General features: G+C 39.3%; 1 protein-coding gene across 2 annotated transcripts in view; it reads right to left on the bottom strand.

Moving 5' to 3' along the window:
• TUBGCP5 (tubulin gamma complex associated protein 5) overlaps positions 1–20,335 on the bottom strand; it is a 77,570-nt gene that overhangs the window by 17,382 nt on the left and 39,853 nt on the right. For both annotated transcript variants that reach the window (XM_032395396.1, XM_032395397.1), the window contains exons 6-12: positions 17,076–17,169; positions 16,337–16,583; positions 8,272–8,474; positions 6,877–6,992; positions 4,631–4,899; positions 3,494–3,689; positions 2,673–2,861 (exon numbers count right to left, since the gene is read on the bottom strand). In XM_032395396.1, coding sequence (XP_032251287.1) covers positions 2,673–2,861; positions 3,494–3,689; positions 4,631–4,899; positions 6,877–6,992; positions 8,272–8,474; positions 16,337–16,583; positions 17,076–17,169 — 1,314 coding nt within the window. The remainder of the gene's footprint in view (positions 1–2,672; positions 2,862–3,493; positions 3,690–4,630; positions 4,900–6,876; positions 6,993–8,271; positions 8,475–16,336; positions 16,584–17,075; positions 17,170–20,335) is intronic.

Genomic DNA, 20,335 nt, shown 5'->3' on the forward strand with positions numbered 1-20,335 from the left:
ATGAGGCCAGCATTACCTTAATCTCCAAACCAGGCAAAGACCCCATCAAAAAGGAGAATTTCAGACCGATATCCCTGATGAATATGGATTCCAAAATCCTCAACAAAATCCTAGCTAAGAGGATCCAACAATACATTAAAAGGATCATCCACCACGACCAAGTGGGATTTATCCCCAGGATGCAAGGGTGGTTCAACATTCGCAAATCAATCAGTGTGAGAGAACACATTAATAAGAGGAAGGAGAACCATATGGTCCTCTCAATTGCTGCAGAAAAAGCATTTGACAAAATACAACATCCTTTCCCGATTAAAACTCTCCAGAGTATAGGGATAGAGGGAACATTCCTCAAGTTCATAAAATCCATCTATGAAAAACCCACAGCAAATATCATCCTCAATGGGGAAAAGCTGAGAGCCTTTCCCTTAAGATCAGGAACACATCAAGGGTGTCCACTATCACCACTGTTGTTCAACATAGTACTAGAAGTCCTAGCAACAGCAATCAGACAACAAAAAGAAATAAAAGGTATTCAAATTGGCAAAGAAGAAGTCAAACTCTCTCTTTTCGCAGATGACATGATACTTTATGTGGAAAACCCAAAAGACTCCACCCCCAAATCACTAGAACTCATACAGCAATTCAGTGATGTGGCAGGATACAAAATCAATGCACAGAAATCAGTTGCTTTCTTATACACTAACAATGCAACTGTAGAAAGAGAAATTAGAGAAACGATTCCATTCACAATAGCACCAAAAACCATAAGATACCTTGGAATAAACCTAACCAAAGAGGTAAAGGATCTATACTCTAGGAACTACGGAACACTCATGAAAGAAATTGAAGAAGACACAAAAAGATGGAAAAATATTCGATGTTCATGGATCGGAAGAATAAACATTGTTAAAATGTCTATGCTACCCAGAGCAATCTATACCTTCAATGCCATCCCGATCAAAATTCCAATGACATTTTTCCCTCAAAGTGCTGGAACAAACAATCCTAAAATTTATATGGAATCAGAAAAGACTCCGAATAGCCAAGGAAATGTTGAAAAAGAAAAACAAAGCTGGGGGCATCACGTTGCCCGATTTCAAGCTATATTACAAAGCTGTGATCACCAAGACAGCATGGTATTGGCACAAAAACGGACATATAGACCAACGGAACAGAATAGAGAACCCAGATATGGACCCTCAACTCTATGGTTAAATAATCTTCGACAAAGCAGGAAAAAACATGCAATGGAAAAAAGACAGTCTCTTCAATAAATGGTGTTGGGAAAATTGGACAGCCACATGCAGAAGAATGAAACTCGACCATTCTCTAACACCATTCACAAAGATAAACTCAAAGTGGATGAAAGACCTCAATGTGAGGAATCCATCAAAATCTTAGAGAACATAGGTAGTAACCTCTTTGACATCACCCACAGCAACTTCTTTCAAGATACACCTCCAAAAGCTAGTGAAACAAAAGCAAAAATGAACTTTTGGGACTTCATCAAGATAAAAAGCTTCTGCACAGCAAAGGAAACAGTCAACAAAACAAAGAGGCAACCCACAGAATGGGAGAAGATATTTGCAAATGACACTACAGATAAAGGGCTGGTATCCAAGATCTATAAAGAACTTCTCACACTCAACACCCAAAAAACAAATAATCAAGTCAAAAAATGGGCAGAAGATATGAAAAGACACTTCTCTGAAGAAGACACACAAATGGCTAACAGACACATGAAAAAATGTTCATCATCATTAGCCATCAGGGAAATTCATATCAAAACCACACTGAGATACCACCTTACACCAGTTAGAATGGCAAAAATGGACAATGCAAGAAACAACAAATGTTGGAGAGGTTGTGGAGAAAGGGGAACCCTCTTCCACTGTTGGTGGGAATGCAAGTTGGTACAGCCACTTTGGAAAACAGTGTGGAGGTGCCTCAAAAATTTAAAAATAGAGCTACCCTATGACCCAGCAATTGCACTCCTGGGTATTTACCCCAAAGACACAGATGTAGTGAAAAGAAGGGCCATATGCACTCCAATGTTCATAGCGGCAATGTCCGCAATAGCCAAACTGTGGAAAGAGCCGAGATGCCCTTCAACAGATGAATGGATAAAGAAGATGTGGTCCGTATCTACAATGGAATATTACTCAGCCATCAGAAAGGATGAATACCCAACTTTTACATCAACATGGATGGGACTGGAGGAGATTATGCTAAGTGAAATAAGTCAAGCAGAGAAAGTCAGTTTATCATATGGTTTCACTTATTTGTGGAACATAAGGAATAGCATGGAGGACACTAGGAGAAGGAAGGGAAAAATGGGGGAGGGGAATTGGAGGGAGAGATGAATCATGAGAGACTATGGACTCTGAGAAACAAACAGGGTTTTAGAGCGGAGGGGGGGAGGGGGGATTGGTTAGCCCGGTGACGGGTATTAAGGAGGGCATGTACTGCATGGAGCACTGGGTATTATATGAAAACAATGGATCGTGGATCACCACATCAAAAACTGATGATGTATTGTATGGTGACTAACATAACATAATAAAATTAAAAAAAAAATAATTAATTTGAAATACTAGTTTAAGATAATTTCAACTCTTCTTAAAGTACAATAAACTACTGAGTACTTCCAAAACTAAACTACTCCCTTATACCTGTAATCTTTCTTTAGAGTTCGCATGAGGTTTCCACAGCACTCTAGATATTGCTTATCAATATGAAGATAGAGGCAAGATCTCAGTGTTAACTCAAAAGTCTGGCAGGTCACAGATTCTGATGATCTATCCACACATATATCTCCACCAGCAAACTTCTCATGAAAGTCACTCTGTTCCAAATACAACCTTTAAGATAAAAATGTGAGTCTCTTTTTATGAACTGCTGTCAATAGAATTCCCTTAATCAAAACTCCAGAGTCCCATTTTTACATTCAGTCTTAAAATTACCACCTATTAGAGAGAAACTCTTCCCCCCAAAATATCCTTCAATGAAAGTTTTTCAGGCACTTCTGCCTTAAGGGTCAAGTACTGAGTAGGTCTTTTTAGCCACTGGGCCTCAGACAGTGAATAATGGCCATTAGACAATAGGTGCTGTGTGGGTATTAATGACTTACTTCATAGTGCCTAAGGGCCAAGATGCATTTTAAGCAGGGTGCGTGTGCGCAAGCGCGCGCGCGTGTGTGTGTGTATGTGTATGTATCTGATGCCTGCACATGACCCAGACTTTCAGAAATATCTTCTGTATGAGTAACGGCAACTCCCAATGGATAGAGAGCACATGAAAGTCTGTGGGCTTTAACAAACAAGGAGGCCAAATCGAACGCAATGTCTTCTTGCATTCATTAGAAAGGATAAACTACAAAGGTTTTTATTTTTAAGGGTGGAAAGCCCTACCTGGCAAAAATAAATGGTTACTAAATAGTAACTGCACAGATTCTGCTATTTCAATCATCCAAAATCTTGCAGGTATGTATCACCTTGCAAAGTTAATTGCCAGGAGTGGATCATGAACATCATCCAGTTCAAGATGCCTTTCAGCAATGGACTGCATCTTAATTAGGTTGTCTTTGGTCACCTGCTGCTCAGTGAGGACCTGTGCAGTGGGATCTCCATGTCGAAGACGCGACTGCACAGATTCCAGAAACAGGGTATACAAGCTTTTTCTTTCTGCATCTGAAACATAAAGAAATATGTACAGTGAACTACGTTCTGGTAAATAATAGTAAGATCAAGAAATATTAAGTAGTTTTATCTTAATATAGCCTGGTATTTTTCCTTTGGCCTATGAGAGTCTATCCCTGTTTCTTTACTTCTATAGTACAGTACAACTAAATAATTTTATATCTTGTTAGACAACTGTCAAGTTCATAAACATTCAAAGTATAAGCTAATTTTTTCTGAACAGAGTAATACCGTAAACAGGATGCTTAAAAGTTATCACCATAGTGGATAGCACATTTCACTGGGGAAAACACTTCTGATAGTGGCCCTGGAAGCTAATTACATTTTATTATTCAGTCAAAAAGGAAATATTCCACAAAGTGAAAGTATTATTTAAATACAATAACACAAAGTAATGTAACATTAAGGTGATTTACAAACAAATAATTAAGGTCACATATATACCTTTCAAGTCTTTTTAGTCAGTTGATAAAACTTGAAGTATATTAGTTAAATTATATCCAAAAAGGCCATAAATCATATCAAGATTTTCTCAAAATCTATGATCAAGTCTGAATTGCTAAACCAACAAATTCCTATCTACCAGGGTTTATATTTATGGTCCTCAACAGCTAAATGCTGTACTGCATTAAGAAATGCCAGGAAATTATTTTTTAAAGGACTAGTTCTAAGGAATCAAGACAAAGGAAAAAGCATGTGGAACTTATTATCACTGCTATCACTACCTTTGAAACACAGTGCTAAAAGTTTCCAGTGAGGACAATCTTTTCAATCAGGAGCAGTAATTTGATCAAGGTGATAATTTCCACAAAAATAAAAGGCTTTGATAATTTTCAAACTACAAAATAATTACTATCTATTTCAGGATGACAAGAGTAAAGAGAGAACAGTTGCCTGAATGCTGAAGGATACATGAAGAAGGAACCTGCTACCTCTGGCTGTGTCCTGGGATGTGGTGCTCTCCACACACTGCAGGTTCTTCAGCAGCTGCATTGACTTGCCAGCCATAATTATCTGCTTAAGGACAGGTTTGAGGAAGGACACCATGGTATGCTGCCTGCTGGAGGGCCCCTGGTCACTGCCAGAACTTGCACTAGCATTATCACTCATTTTTTCTTCATTTTCTGTCTTTTCCGATACGCTGTATAGTGTATAAGTTGCATACCAAAAGTCTCTGTGATTTACTGGAACATTTTTGTTTCTATAGAGATTCAAAAGAATTTTAAATTTCAACTTTTCTGCCGTAAAAACAATATATATATCTGTTCTAGCTTAGGCATGTTGTCCAGACATTCCAAAACACAGTAATATCAATTATTAGTAAAATGAAGCAATCTTCAGGCAAAATGGGGCAGAGGTTTTATTTGACTTCAGTTTAACACAGAAAAGTGGATAAATACTCTGAGTGGCACAGGTAAAATTTAACTAAGTAGGAAGTTTCTGAATTGGAATTAAACAAAATATGATTACTTTGATTCTCTTTAGAGGTAGAATAAAAATTTACCTATTTGCCATTTCCTATAAAGTAATCTCCAGACTTCTGCATCTTCTTTTCTATATAGATTATTATTTTTTTTTAATGTAGGCTCCACATCCAGTATGTCCAGCCCAACATGGGGCTTGAACTCAAGATCCCGAGATCAAGACCTGAGCTGAAATCAAGAGTTGGACACTTGACAGACTGAGCCACCCAGGTGGCCCTCAACATAGTTTTTTTTTTTTTAAGATTTCATTTATTTGTCAGAGAGAGAGCGAGCACAAGCAGGGGGAGCAGCAGGCAGAGGGAGAAGCAGGCTCCCTGCTGAGCAGAGAGCCAGACTTGGTACTCGATCCCAGGACCCTGGGATCATGACCTGAGCCGAAGGCAGACGCTTAACCAACTGAGCCACCCAGGCGTCCCTCCACATAAATTCTTAACTGAACTGCTTTTAACAATGAAACAATGGTCACTCATCACTTTTTTTTTTTTTTTAAGATTTTATTTATTTATTTGACAGAGAGAGACACAGCAAGAGAGGGAACACAAGCAGGGGGAGTGGGAGAGGAAGAAGCAGGCTCCCTGCGGAGCCCGATGTGGGGCTCGATCCCAGGACCCCGGGATCATGACCTGAGCCGAAGGCAGACGCTTAATGACTGAGCCACCAAGGCGCCCCTCACTCATCACCCTTTAAGAATAATCAGAATCCCATTTTCACAAAAATTATCACGCAAGATCAATGAAAAACAATATAACGACAGACATGATTAAGTTAGAGAAGGCCTGCTAATTTATATGAGCACTGTGTAAACAGGGTTACCTTTTCAGAGCTATAAGGACTTAATGTTCTCCTTCCTGATGAGTTAAATGGATAGCTATCCAGAAAAACCATACATCTAAACAGAGTGCATAATTTAAAACCGAGTTAAGAGAGTTCTACGTTGCAGTTTGTATGATTCTGTTCAGAAAAATAGTTAACTGAAGGGGAAATCATAATAAGTGAATTATGATTTTCCCTAATTGTTTTATTAAATATTATACTAAGAACGTTAATAAAAAAAACCTAGCTAATTTGGAGAAATAAATATATTAGAGGAATATTTTTTTTTTTTTTAAAGATTTTATTTATTTATTTGACAGAGAGAGACACAGCGAGAGAGAGGGAACACAAGCAGGGGGAGTGGGAGAGGGAGAAGCAGGCCTCCCGCCGAGCAGGGAGCCCGACGCGGGGCTTGATCCCATGACCCTGGGATCATGACCTGAGCCGAAGGCAGAAGCTTAACGACTGAGCCACCCAGGCGTCCCTAGAGGAATGTTCTATAATATTTTCATATCTTTCATCCTATTGATAATTTATAATGGGAATTAGTTGAAGCCATTTGATATCACCTAAATTCATTTTATGGGAAGCAATGTGCCTTTTATAGTACCAGCCAAACATAAACACACTACCACTTAAAAAACAGAATTTGCTAGGAAAAGCTGTAAACTGACATAATAAAATTTGGAAACATATTTTTTTGGTACCTCACATCCCCTATAAAAATGCAAAATAACTTGTTTACGGTAAAAACACAGCTTTGTCACTCACACTGGTCTCCCTCAGTATCACCTGAACTAACAAAAGTACATGATTTTCCTGTGAGAGAAAAGAGGTACAAGCAGCGCCCCATATTTCCCAATCTGTGTGTGGGACCCAACCTCTGGATGATGAACTCCCTAGCGCAGTCACAGAGGTGCCCATGCACGATCCACTCATCCACAATCTGCAGGTAGGGTCGCACTGTTTCCACCCAGAGAGAGAACAGCAGCGAGACCTGAGGACAGAGTGTGCATAGTCAATTCTCGGAACTCCCTTGTCTCTGGATAAAACGAGGTTTAAACATTTCTGATAAACTCTTTTTTTTTTTTTAGGAGAGAGAAAGAGAGAGAGCATGTGCACGAGGCAGGGGGTACAGAGAGGGAGAGAGAATATTAAGCAGGGCTCCATGCGTATGGAGCCTGACAGGGGGGCTTGGTCTCACAACCCTGAGGTTATGACATGAGCCAAAATCAAGTGAGATGTTTAACCAACTGAGCCACCCAGGCGCCCCTCTGAAACACCTTTTAAAAAGCGATCGGATTTCTGTTTTTGACAAAAAGAGATTAAAAATCCAAAACATACTCTATAAAATCCTTATGAAAACTCACCTAAATATGAGATGACCACATTGTCTGTAGTCCATACAAGGACTCTCTTGAGAGTGAAAGTTAAAGAGGGACAAGAGTTCTAAGCTGGATAGTTGAAACTGAGGTTCAGCTATCCTATCTAAAGCATGCTATTAACAAAATGTCCATTAAGAATGAGGAAATGATTTCATTCTATAGTTCCTGGTAGGAAAAAAACTGCATAGCTGAAAGAAATCAACCTGTTTTATACTGAAATGCAGTACCAAAATGGTGAGAAAACAAAGTTACATCAACAAACTAGGGAACACACCCAAAATGTGTATCCAAACAAATATGCAGCTTTCTAGATTCTAGTCTCTAGATTCTAGTCTCTTGTTATTTTTTTAAATTGTGGCCAAAAAAAAGTAACACAAAAATATACTATCTTAAGCATTTTTAAGTGTACAATTCAGTAGTGTTAAGTATATTTATATTGTTGTGAAAACAGATCTCTGGCATTATGCTGCGAAACTGAAACTCTACCTATTAAACATCTTCCCTTTTCTCCTTTTCCCAGTCTGTGGCAGCACCATTCTACTTTCTGTTTCTATGAATTTGACTACTCTAGATACCTTATATAATAGATTTGTATTTTTATTGAAAAAAGAGTTACTGCAAATATCTATAGAAGTCAGCTAGGTATTTTTCACATCTTGCTTTTATGTTTTGCTTTGTCCTTGCTGCATCCTCCCCATGATCTCTGTGATTAAAGCCAAGAAGCCAGTTTCCTGTAGCCTTGAATTTAGAAGCTAATTTAAAAACTCTGAACAGCTGTCTGACACAGTGTGATTTAAGCACTATCTTTACAAAGAGCTATAACAGGCTATCTACCACTCCTCTGGCTGAACAGAATGGAGTCATACAACTTAGGACAAAGGTCTTACATACCGTCTGCTCAGAGGCTTCTCCAACATTGTCATATTCAAGAATGGCCTTGTACAGTGTGTTGAGTAGGTGAGATGCCCGAACAACATTTCGAGTGTCAGGTGGAACTTCTGCTACTCCAGTACTAAATACTTTATGCAGAACTTTGAGCTGAGCCAGTCGAGGTGACAACTTGTCCACCACTATGGCAAGAGTTATCGTAGTGTCTGCAAAATATTAAGAAATCAAAGTCATTAGCAAGGAAGAATATCTGCATCGAGAATGTGATATAAATGCTAAGTCACTTATGGAAAGACATGTTTTGCAAACTGGAGGGTGGTGGGTTTTAATCTCATATCATAAGGAGCTAATTTCCCTAAAGAAAGAAAAAACAGCTCAAAAGACAAATTATGTATAAAAGAATTGACAGTTAAGGGGAAAGGAAGTAAAAGTGATTCTTAAACATATAGAGATACTCGACCTCAATTATAAAAGAAAACAAATTAAAACTACACCCAGCAAATAAAAAACAGACTTCAGTGGGCTACTCTACTGGTGAGGGGGTGGTTACTACAAAGGGGAGTAAGAACAAGTTTTTTCATGGGGATGGCAGAATTCTGTATCCTGAAGATGGAAGTGAATATACAAATATATACATGTGATAAAGTGTAACTATACACGAAGATATTACTCCTCTCCCCATAAAATAGCAAGTACCTGCAAAATTGGTGAAACTCATGTCAGGTCTGCAGATCAATTAATGTATTGTGTCAATGTCAATTTCCTAGTTTGGATAACATAATATAATTATGTTAAGGTGGGAATTATTGGGGGAAGTTGGGTGATGGGAACCCGGGACTTCTGGGTACTGTTTTTTTGTAGTAGTTGAAAACGAAAGTAGAGCGCAGGCGGAAGCTGACACTGGTTACCATTTTATACCTGGTTTGATAACACACTGTTGATAACACACTGTTGGCAAGAGTGTGAGGAAACAGGTATTCATATACATTGCTGGCAACTATTCTCTATGGAGAACCATGTAGCAATATGTATCAAAGTCACACATGCCATCACATACTCTTTAACCTAGGAATTCCATTAAGAATTTATGCTATAGGGATGGGAAAAGATGGCGAGAGGTAGGGGACCCTTTATCAAACGGTCCCCTGAATTTAGGTGGATATCTACCAAACTATTCTGACCACCCACGAAATCAGCCTGAGATGTAAGAATATAAATCTAGATCTCTACAAACAGAAATATCTCCCACGGTATAGAGGTAAGAAGCTGGGAGCTGTGATTCTGCGTGCAGATATCGGAAGATAAACAGAAGGGGGAGGGAGCCGCCATAAGCTGGTGCCGGGAACATGATATAACACCGGAGCACAAAAGCGTCCTGCACTGGGGACAAGGCACAGACTTGGAGACCGATAGAGGCGGGGAAAGGACTTTAGTGCAGCCCCCAGACAGGATCCAGGAGCTGCGGGTGCTTGCAAGTGGACTGGGGGTGGCCCAAAGTTTTATTTATTTATTTAAAGATTTTATTTATTTACTTGACAGAGAGAGACACAGCGAGAGCAGGAACACAAGTAGGGGAAGTGGGAGAAGGAGAAGCAGGCTTCCCGCCGAGCAGGGAGCCCAATATGGGGCTCAATCCCAGGACCCTGGGATCATGACCTGAGCCGAAGGCAGATGTTTGACGACTGAGCCACCCAGGCGCCCCGGTGGCCCGAAGTTTTAGAAGCAAAAAGGGCAGAAACAGGCCGGCTCTGGGTTCCACTGCTGGGAGTGTTGCTGTGGGGTGCACAACTGGAGAGGCTGTGGTTTTTAGCAGTGCAGACAGAAACGGAGACAGTGTGGCCTGCAGAGCTCAGTGAAGGTCAGACTGCGATTTCTCTGTTCTTAGACAGAGGTTTGGATGCATTCACTTCTGCTCTGACTCTTGGAAGAGACATGGAAAGCCTCCAGGGAAAGCTGCCAGAGAACAACATCCCCCCAAAACCAGTTTTCACTGAGGCCCCTTCTACCCCCCAACAGGGGGCAGGGCAACTCTGCCTAAGCAGGGTTGTCTGAGTAACAGTGCGGCAAGCCCCTCCCCCAGAAGACAGCCTGGAAGAACAAGAGGACGACAACCCTAAGGTCCCTATAAAACAGGTGCATCTTGCTTGGGTCGTGGTTAATACTCTGGATTCTATACATTCCCTCAACCAGCCCCCAACAGAATGACTAAGAGGAGGAACCCCTAAAGAAGAAAAGGATCAGAGACTATAGGCCGCTGTCACAGAACTAATGGATATGGATATAAACAAGATGTCAGAAATTGACTTCAGAGTTAACAATTATGAAGTCAGTATCTAGGCGTGAGAAAAATATTAGCAACTATATAGAATCTCTAAGTGCAGAAATGAGATCTAATCAGGCCAAACTTAAAAATGCTACGAATGAAATGCAGTCTAAACTGGATACTCTGACTGCCAGGGTAAACGAGGCAGAAGAATGAATTAGTGGGCTAGAGGGTAAGATGACAGAAAAGAAGGAAACCCAGGAGGCATGGGAAAAACAGTTTAAGCCCAAGAGATCAGACTGAGAGAGATTAATGACACAATGAAATGCTCCATGTCAGAATTATTGGGCTCCCTGAGGCGGTGGAGAGATAGAGGTCTAGAAAATATATTTGAGCAAATCATAGATGAGAATTTCCCTAATCTGGGGAAGGAAACAAGCATTCGTGTCCAAGAGGCAGAGAGGACCGCTCCCAAGATCAATGAGAACAGACCAACTGCCCAACATATACTTGTACAATATGCAAATCTTAGATCCAAGGAAACAATCTTGAAAGCAGCTAGGGGAAAGAGATTTCTTACGTACAGAGGGAGGAACATCAGTGTAACGTCAGAGTAACGTCAGACTTGTCCACAGAGACCTGGCAAGCCAGAAAGGGCTGGCAAGACATATTCAGGGTACTAAACGAGAAGAACATGCAGCCAAGGATACTTTCTCCAGCAGGCTGTCATTCAGAATGGCTGGAGAGACAAGGAGCTTCCAAGACCGGCAGAAACTGAAAGAATATGTGACCACAAGCGGGCCCTGCAAGAAATATTAAGGAGGGTTCTATAAAAGAAGAAAGACGCCAAGACCAATACAGACCAGAAATTTACAGGGACAATCGATAGAAAGAAGGTCTTCACAGGCGACATGATGACAATAAAATCGTATCTTTCAATAATCACTCTCAACATGAATGCCCTAAATGCTCCCGTGAAATGGCATAGGGTTGCAGATTGGATAAAAAGACATGACCCATCCATATGCTGTCTACAAGAGACTCATTTTGAACCTAAAGATACATCCAGACTGAAAGTGAGGGGACGGAGAACCATATTTCATGCCAACAGACCTCAAAAGAAAGCTGGGGTAGCAATTCTCGTATCAGACAAGTTAGATTTTAAACTAAAGTCTGTAGTTAGAGACACAGAAGGACACTATATCATTCTTAAAGGGTCTATCCAACAAGAAGATCTAACAATTGTAAATATCTACGCCCCCAACATGGGAGCAGCCAACTATATAAGCCAACTGTTAACCAAAATAAAGAATCATATTGATAGTACTTTAATAGTAGGAGACCTCAACACTCCACTTTCAGCAATAGACCGATCATCTAAGCAGATCAACAAAGAAGAAAGAGCTTTGAATGACACACTGGGCCAGGTGGACTCATAGATATATACAGAACATTCCACCCTAAAACAACAGAATACTCATTCTTCTCGAGTGCACATGGAACTTTCTCCAGAATAGACCACATACTGGGTCACAAATCAGGTCTCAACTGATACCAAAAGACTGAGATTACCCCCTGCATATTCTCAGACCACAAGTGCTTTGAAACTGGAGTTCAATCACAAGAAAAAATTTGGCAGAAATTCAAACACTTGGAAGCTAAAGACCATCCGGCTTAAGAATGATTGAATCAACCAGGAAATTGAAGAACTCAAGCAATTCATGGAAACCAATGAGAACGAAAAGACATCGGTCGAAACTCTATGGCATACTGCAGAGGCGGTCCTAAGGGGGAAATACATAGCCATTCAAGCCTCACTCAAAGAAATAGAAAAATCCCGAATACACAAATTAACTTTACACCTTAAAGAACTGGAGAAAGAACAATAAATAAAGCCTAAGCCAAGCAGGAGAAGAGAAATAATTAAGATCAGAGCAGAGATCAATGAATTAGAAACCAGAAATACAGTAGATCAGATCAACGAAACTAGAAGCTGGTTCTATGAAAGAATTAATGAGTCGATAAATCACTGGCCAGACTTATTCAAAAGGAAAGGAAAAGGACCCAAATTAATAAAATTATGAATGAAGGGGGAGAGATCACGACTAACACCAAGGAAATAGAAACAATTATTATCAACAACTATATGCCAATAAATTAAGCAACCTGGAAGAAATGGATGCCTTCCTGGAAACCTATAAACTGCCAAGCCTGAAACAGGAAGAAATTGACAACCTGAATAGGCCAATAACCGTGACAAAATTGAAGCAGTGATCAAAAACCTCCCCAAAAACAAGAGTCCAGGGCCTGATAGATTCCCAGGGGAATTCTACTAAACATTTAAAGAAGAGGTAACACATATTCTACTGAAGCTGCTTCAAAAAATAGAAACAGAAGGAAAACTTCCAAACTCATTCTATGAGGCCAGCATTACCTTGATCCCCAAACCAGGCAAAGACCTCATCTAAAAGGAGAATTACAGGCCAATATCCCTGATGAATTTGGATGCCAAAATTCTCAACAAGATCGTAGCCAATAGGATCAACAGTACATTAAAAGGATTATCCATCACGACCAGGTGGGATTTATCCCTGGGATGCAAGGGTGGTTCAACATTCTCAAATCAATCAATGTGATAGAACACATTAATAAGAGAAGAGACAAGAACCACATGGTCCTCTCAATTGATGCAGAAAAAGCATTTGACAAAATACAGCATCCTTTCCTGATTAAAACTCTTCAGAGTATAGGGATAGAGGGAACATTCCTCAAGTTCATAAAATCCATCTACGAAAAGCCCACAGCAAATATCATCCTCAATGGGGAAAAGCTGAGAGCCTTTCCCTTAAGATCAGGAACATGACAAGGATGCCTATGGCCACTGTTGTTCAACATAGTACTAGAAGACCTAGCAACAGCAATCAGATAACAAAAAGAAATAAAAGGTATTCAAATTGGCAAAGAAGAAGTCAAACTCTCTCTCTTCACAGATGACATGATACTTAATATGGAAAATCCAAAAGACTCCACCCCCAAATACTAGAATTCATATAGCAATTCAGTAATGTGGCAGGATACAAAATCAATGCACAGAAATCAGTTGCTTTCCTCTACACTAACAATGTAACTGCAGAAAGAAATATTAAAGCATCGATTCCATTTACAATAGCACCAAAAACCATAAGATACCTAGGAATAAACCTAACCAAAGAGGTAAAAGATCTATACTCTAGAAACTACAGAACACTTATGAAAGAAATTAAAGAAGACAGAAAAAGATGGAAAAACCTCCGTGCTCATGGAACAGAAGAATAAACATTGTTAAAATGTGTATTCTAGGGGTGCCTGGGTGGCTCAGATGGTTAAGTGTCTGACTTTGGCTCAGGTCATGATCCTAGGGTCCTGGGATCCAGCCCTACATCGGGCTCACTGCTCAGCGGGGAGTCTGCTTCTCCCCCTCCCTCTGCTTCTCCCCCTGTTCAGGCTCTCTCTCTATCTCTGTGTCTCAAATGAATAAATTTTTTTAAAAATGTGTATTCTGTCTAGAGCAATCTATACCTTCAATGCCATTGCAATGAAAATACCAATGGCATTTTTCAAGGAGCTAGAACAAACAATTCTAGCATTTGTATGGAACCAGAAAAGACCCTGAGTTGCCAAGGAAATGTTTAAAAAGAAAACCAAAGCTGGGGGCATCAAGTTGCTTGATTTCAAGGTATATTACAAAGCTGTGATCACCAAGTCAGCATGGTACTGGCAAAAAACAGACACAGAGATGAACGGAACAGAATAGAAACTCCAGATATGGACCCTCAACTCTATGGTCATGGTTAACTAATCTTCAATAAAGCAAGAAAAAATACCCAATGGAAAAAAGACAGTCTCTTCAATAAATGGTGCTGGGAAAATGGGACCACTACACACAAAAGAATGAAACTCGACCATTCTCTTAGACCATACACAAAGATAAACTCTAAATGGATGAAAGACCTCAATGTGAGACAGGAATCCATCAAAATCCTAGAGGAGAACATAGCAGTATCCTTTTCGACATCGGGCACAGCAACTTCTTTCAAGACACGTTTCCAAAGGCAAGGGAAACAAAATTGAAAATGAACTTTTGGGACTTCATCACGATAAAAAGCTTCTACACAGCAAAGGAAACAGTCAAGAACACTAAGAGGTTACCCTTAATGTTACTCCCATGGAATGGGAGAAGATATTTGCAAATGACACTATAGATAAAGGGCTGGTATCCAAGATCTATAAAGAACTTCTCAAACTCAACACCCAAAAAAATAATCATATCAAAAAATGGGCAGAAGGCATGAACAGACTTCTCCAAAGAAGACATACAAATGGCTAACAGACACATGAAAAAATGTTCAACATCATTAGCCATCAGGGAAATTCAAATCAAAACCACACTGAGATACCACCTTACACCAGTTAGAATGACAAAATTAACAAGGCAGGAAACAAGAAATGTTGGAGAGGATGTGGAGAAAGGGGAACTCTCTTGCACTGTTGGTGGGAATCCAAGCTGGTACAGCCACTTTGGAAAACAGTATGGAGGTTCCTTAAAAATTTAAAAAGAGGGCTACCCTATGACTCAGCAATTGCACTAATGGGTATTTACCCCAAAGATACAGATATTGTGAAAAGAAGGGTCACGTGCACCCCAATGTTCATAGCAGCAATGTCCAGAAGAGCCAAACTGTGGAAAGAGCCGAGATGCCCTTCCACAGACGAATGGATAAAGAAGATGTGGTACATATATAGAATGGAATATTACTCAGCCATCAGAAAGGATAAATATTCATCATGTGCATTGACATGGATTGAATTGGACGGGATTATGCTAAGCAAAATAAGTCAAGCAGAGAAAGTCAATTATCATATGGTTTCACCTGTATGTGCAATATAAGGAACAGCATGGAGGACATTAGGAGAAGGAAGGGAAAATTGAAGGGGGGGAATCGGCAGGGGAGACACACTATGAAAGACTATGGACTCCGAGAAACAAACTGAGGGTTTTAGGGGGAGGGGGGTGGGGGATGGGTTAGCCAGGTGATGGGTATTAAGGAGGGCACGTACTGCATGGAGCACTGGGTGTTATACGCAAATAATGAATCATGGAACACTACATCAAAAACTAATGAAGTACTGTACGGTGACTAACATAACATAATAAAAAAATTTAAAAAATTAAAAAATAAAAAAAATAAAATATATTGACAAAAAAAGAATTTATGCTATAACTTGCTGCACATGTGTACACTATATCACTGTTGGCAACTGAAGATCAGAAACAACTTAAATGTTCATCCAAAGAGGATTGGTCTATGATATATTCACAGAATTAAATATTCTATCTGTAAAAAAGAAGGAGGAGGCTCTACATTTCTGTATGGTATAATCCTCAAAATTGAAATTAGAAAATAATTTGGAGAAGTAAACAGACTTCTAGGTATGTATATATGAATATGCATTGCTTGCATATGTTTAAGTTATTTCTGGAAGGATGCAAAAGAAACTTATGATTTGGTTGCCTCTGGGGAGAGGAACTGAGTACTTGGCTGGAGAATTAGCACAGGAAGAATAATCTTCACTGTAAACTTTCTGTACAATTTGGATTTTTAGAGAATGAATGGTTTAAAATACAAATTTAAAATGACTTAAAATGATCATGCATATTACTTATTTTTCATGTTATTTATAAACATTGTATCAATTAATAACGTAGATGGCATTCAAAATATGACTTATGTGTGTTATGAGTAGAAGGAAAGGAGATTTAAATACCATTATTGATGATGTACTTCTCAATGTCAGTAAGTTCCTTTTTGAAACTAATGAAGTATTTGTATAGGGCCCACATGAAAGCCTGGTATGTCCTAAAGGGAGCTTCAGTCAACTTCTTAGGAAGAGAACCATTTCCAGGTAACATGCCTTCGGAGCTGTGCCCCATAACTTCATCAATGAACTCCTGGAGTCGAAACACAACCTGGCCATATGCTGCTATTTGTTCTAGCACTGATCGTAAACAGCTCTATAAAAGAAGCAAACCGCAAACATTTGAAGTCTTCTAGGAACATTCAAATACATATTCCTTCACTAAAATATTTATGACTGTTTTAAATAGTATGCTTAATATAAGAAAAAGAAAACAAAGTTTTATACTCAAAGTAAACAATGTAAGCATTAATTTCTACAGAATATAGAATTGTGGCTTCTACTTTTTAAAACCACATATAAGGTAAATAAATGTATTACAAGCAAAAAATTTATAGTACACAGCTTCCTAATACAGAATTGACAGAATTAAAAAGCAGAAAATACAAACTGAAACTAAATGTAAATATAACAAAAATATTAAAGAATTCTCTAGCACTGCAAAGATGCAGAATTTAATTTTACCTTTTGGATCTTAAGTATATTTAATAATTAATTTTAATATTGCAAAATGTTTTAAAGTTACAGAACCACAGTTTACATAAATCCTATTATTTAATATTAACTACAATAAGTACAAATAACTTACATGTGTCAAATGAGTTACTATAATACTGTTTCTCACAGTTACCTTCCCATCTATCAACTGAAATATAAAGAGTTTTTTTACCCCCGAAAGTAACCTGAAATGAAATAAAAAAGATGAATGTACTTTAAGTCTAAAAAAATATTCATTACACTAATGTTTAAAAAATTCTTTTCTTACACATTTTTATTTAAATTCTAGATAGTTAACATATAGTATAATATTGGTTTCAGGAGAATTTAGTGATTCATTACTTACATACAATACCCAGTGCTCATCATTAAGAACTGCCTTTCTTATTAGCCTATACCCCACCCATCTCCCTCTATCAACCCTGTTTGTTCTCTACAGTTATGAGTCACTTATGGTTTGCCTTCCCCCCCTTCTCTTTTTTTCTCCCTTCCCACACATTCATCTGTTGTTTCCCAAATTCCACATATGAATGAAATTATATGGTATTTGTCTTTCTCTGACTGACTTATTTACTTAGCATAATACACTCTTAGCTCCATCCTTTTCATTGCAAACAATGCTTAAGAAATTTTAATGAAAGATTCAGAACTGGGAGTTAGGGCAAAGACATCAGATAATTAGAAAATAGAAGGCATCAATCTTTTTAATGGATTACCTTAAGACTCAAGATATTTCAATATCATCTTAGAGAGAAGTCAAAATAGTCTTGTCAAAGCATTTCTTCACCTGTGTGATGGCCCAAGCAGATCTTTCCATTTTTAAAAATGTCAATACTAGGAGAGGCAAGATGATGGAAGACTAGGGGACCTCATTTCATCTGGTCCCCTGAATTAAGCTAGATAACTATTGAATCATTCTAAACACCTATGAATTCAACCTGAGATGTAAGAAAAGAATTGCTGGAATTCTACAAATAAAAAAGCGACCACTTTTTGCAAGGTAGGAGTATGGAGAAGTGAAACTGAAGGGATTTATTGGGAGATAAATGGCAGGGAAGGGAGCCTCTGAAAGCTGGCTACTGGAAAGTGATATAGCCCCCGAGGGCAAAAAAGCAGAACTTTTAGAAATCTGCTCCAGTGAGAGATGTCCCTGCCTGAAAGGTGCTGTGGTGAAGCAGGGCAGAATCGTAGGTGGGACAGTATGGGCTCAATATCCCCAGGGTGACAGAAAGAATGGGGGTACCTGAGCTGGCAGAGTTCCCGAGCATTGGAGCTGGGGAAACCAGTTACAGTCAGCGAGCCCGGGAGGGGGCTCTCAGCTCAGTTCGCCATAAACTGTGAACCACTGCCTGATCTCATGACTGCTCTCCGTGTGGGGGCCTTGCAAAGGACAGTGACCTCGCAACCCTCTGCCTTTCCCCGGGAGGATCAGTGTGGGTATGCACAGCAGGAGTCTGCGGAGTTTGGGACACTGTGAGATCTTTCAGCTCTGGGGCTGGAGATAGAGGTGTAGCCATTTTTATTTGCATCCTCTAAAGAGGAATGAAAAGCCTGCTGGGAACAAAAGCCACAGAGAAACAGCTTACACTGAGCCCAGCCCCCTGGCAAGGGGGCAATGCAACTCTGCCCAGGCAAAGATACCTGACAATCAGTACAGCAGGCCCCTCCCCCAGAGGACTAGCTGGAAGAACAGGTGAAAAGCAAGTTTATGGATGAAACAGGACGGTAAAACTCCAGTGGTAGGGGAAAATAGTATACAGAATTTGAGGGTTTTTCTCATGATTCGTTTATCTTTCAGTTTAAAATTTTCCATTTTGTTTTTTTCTTTTTTCTCTCTTCAACTAGTTTCTTATTTTATCAACTCTTTGTTTCTATGCCATTTTTAAACTTTCATTTTTTACATTTACATTTTTTAGATATATTCTTCAATTTTGGCTTCCACTCACTGTATTCATTTCTATTTTTGTATGTATATAAGTTGTCTCTGTAAGAAAGAACTTTACAATTCTCTTTACAATTTTGGGATCTAGTGTCTTCTAACACACAGACCAAAATACATTCAGGACCAAGTGGATCACCCTGTCTTTTTTTTTTTTTAAAGATTTTATTTATTTGACAGAGAGAGACACAGCGAGAGAGGGAACACAAGCAGGGGGAGTGGGAGAGGGAGAAGCAGGCTTCACGCCGAGCAGGGAGCCCGATGCGGAGCTCGATCCCAGAACACTAGGATCATGACCTGAGCCGAAGGCAGACGCTTAACGACTGAGCCACCCAGGCGCCCCAAGTGGATCACCCTGTCTTGTCCACCCTGGGAGATTATATTCTTTCTTCCCCCGCCCCATTTTTTTCTCTTTCCTTCTTTTTCTCTTCTGTTTTGGTTTCTGACCTCCTGGGATTTGTCTAGTGTGTATTTCGCTTGGGTTGAGGTTGGTATTTTTTATTTTGTTCATTCATTCATCCATTCTTCTCTGGGCAAAATGACTAGAAGGGGGAATTCACAACAAAAGAACGAACTAGAAGTATACTCTGCTACAGATCTAATCGATATGGATATAAGTAAGATATCAGAGCTGGAATTCAGGATAACAATTATAAAGTTACTAGCAAGGCTTGAAAATAGCATAAAAAAGACACTAGCGAATCTCTTAGTGCAGAAGTGAAATCTAATCAGTCCGAATTGAAAAATGCTCTAACTGCAATGCAATCTAAATTGGATGTTCTAACAGCTAGGGTAAATGAGGCAGAAGAAAGGGTAAGTGATATAAAAGACAAGTTGACAGAAAGGAAGGAAGCCAAGGAAAAGAGGAAAAACAACTAATGGACCATGATGGGAGGCATCGAGAAACCAGCAACGCTATAAAATGAAACAATATTAGAATTATTGGAGTCCCCAAACGTGGAACATATGAAATAGCATGGAAGACATTATGGGAAGGAAGGGAAAACTGAAGTGGGGGAGATCAGAGGGGGAGGCAAACCATGAGAGACTATGGACTCCGGGAAACAATCTGAGGGTTTTAGAGGGGAGAGGGGTGGGGGGATGGGTGAGCCTGGTGATGGGTATTAAGGAGGGCACGTGTTGCAATGAGCACTGGGTGCTATATGTTCCATGAATCATGGAACACTAATCAGAAACTAATGAAGTACTGTATGGTGACTAACATAACATAATAAAAAAAATAAATGTTTTACTTTATCTTATTTGTTTTCACGACATTTATAAAGCCTGTAAAACCCTTAGCTAATAATATGTCAGCAGTTTGTACTCAATAAATGATGTTTTAGGGGTAAAAAACAAAAAACAACAAAAAAGAATTATGGAGTCCCTGAGGGAAAAGAAAGAAAGAGAGG

Source organism: Phoca vitulina, unplaced genomic scaffold, assembly GCF_004348235.1.
Source record: "Phoca vitulina isolate PV1807 unplaced genomic scaffold, GSC_HSeal_1.0 scaffold84, whole genome shotgun sequence".
Taxonomy (NCBI): Eukaryota; Metazoa; Chordata; class Mammalia; order Carnivora; family Phocidae; genus Phoca; species Phoca vitulina.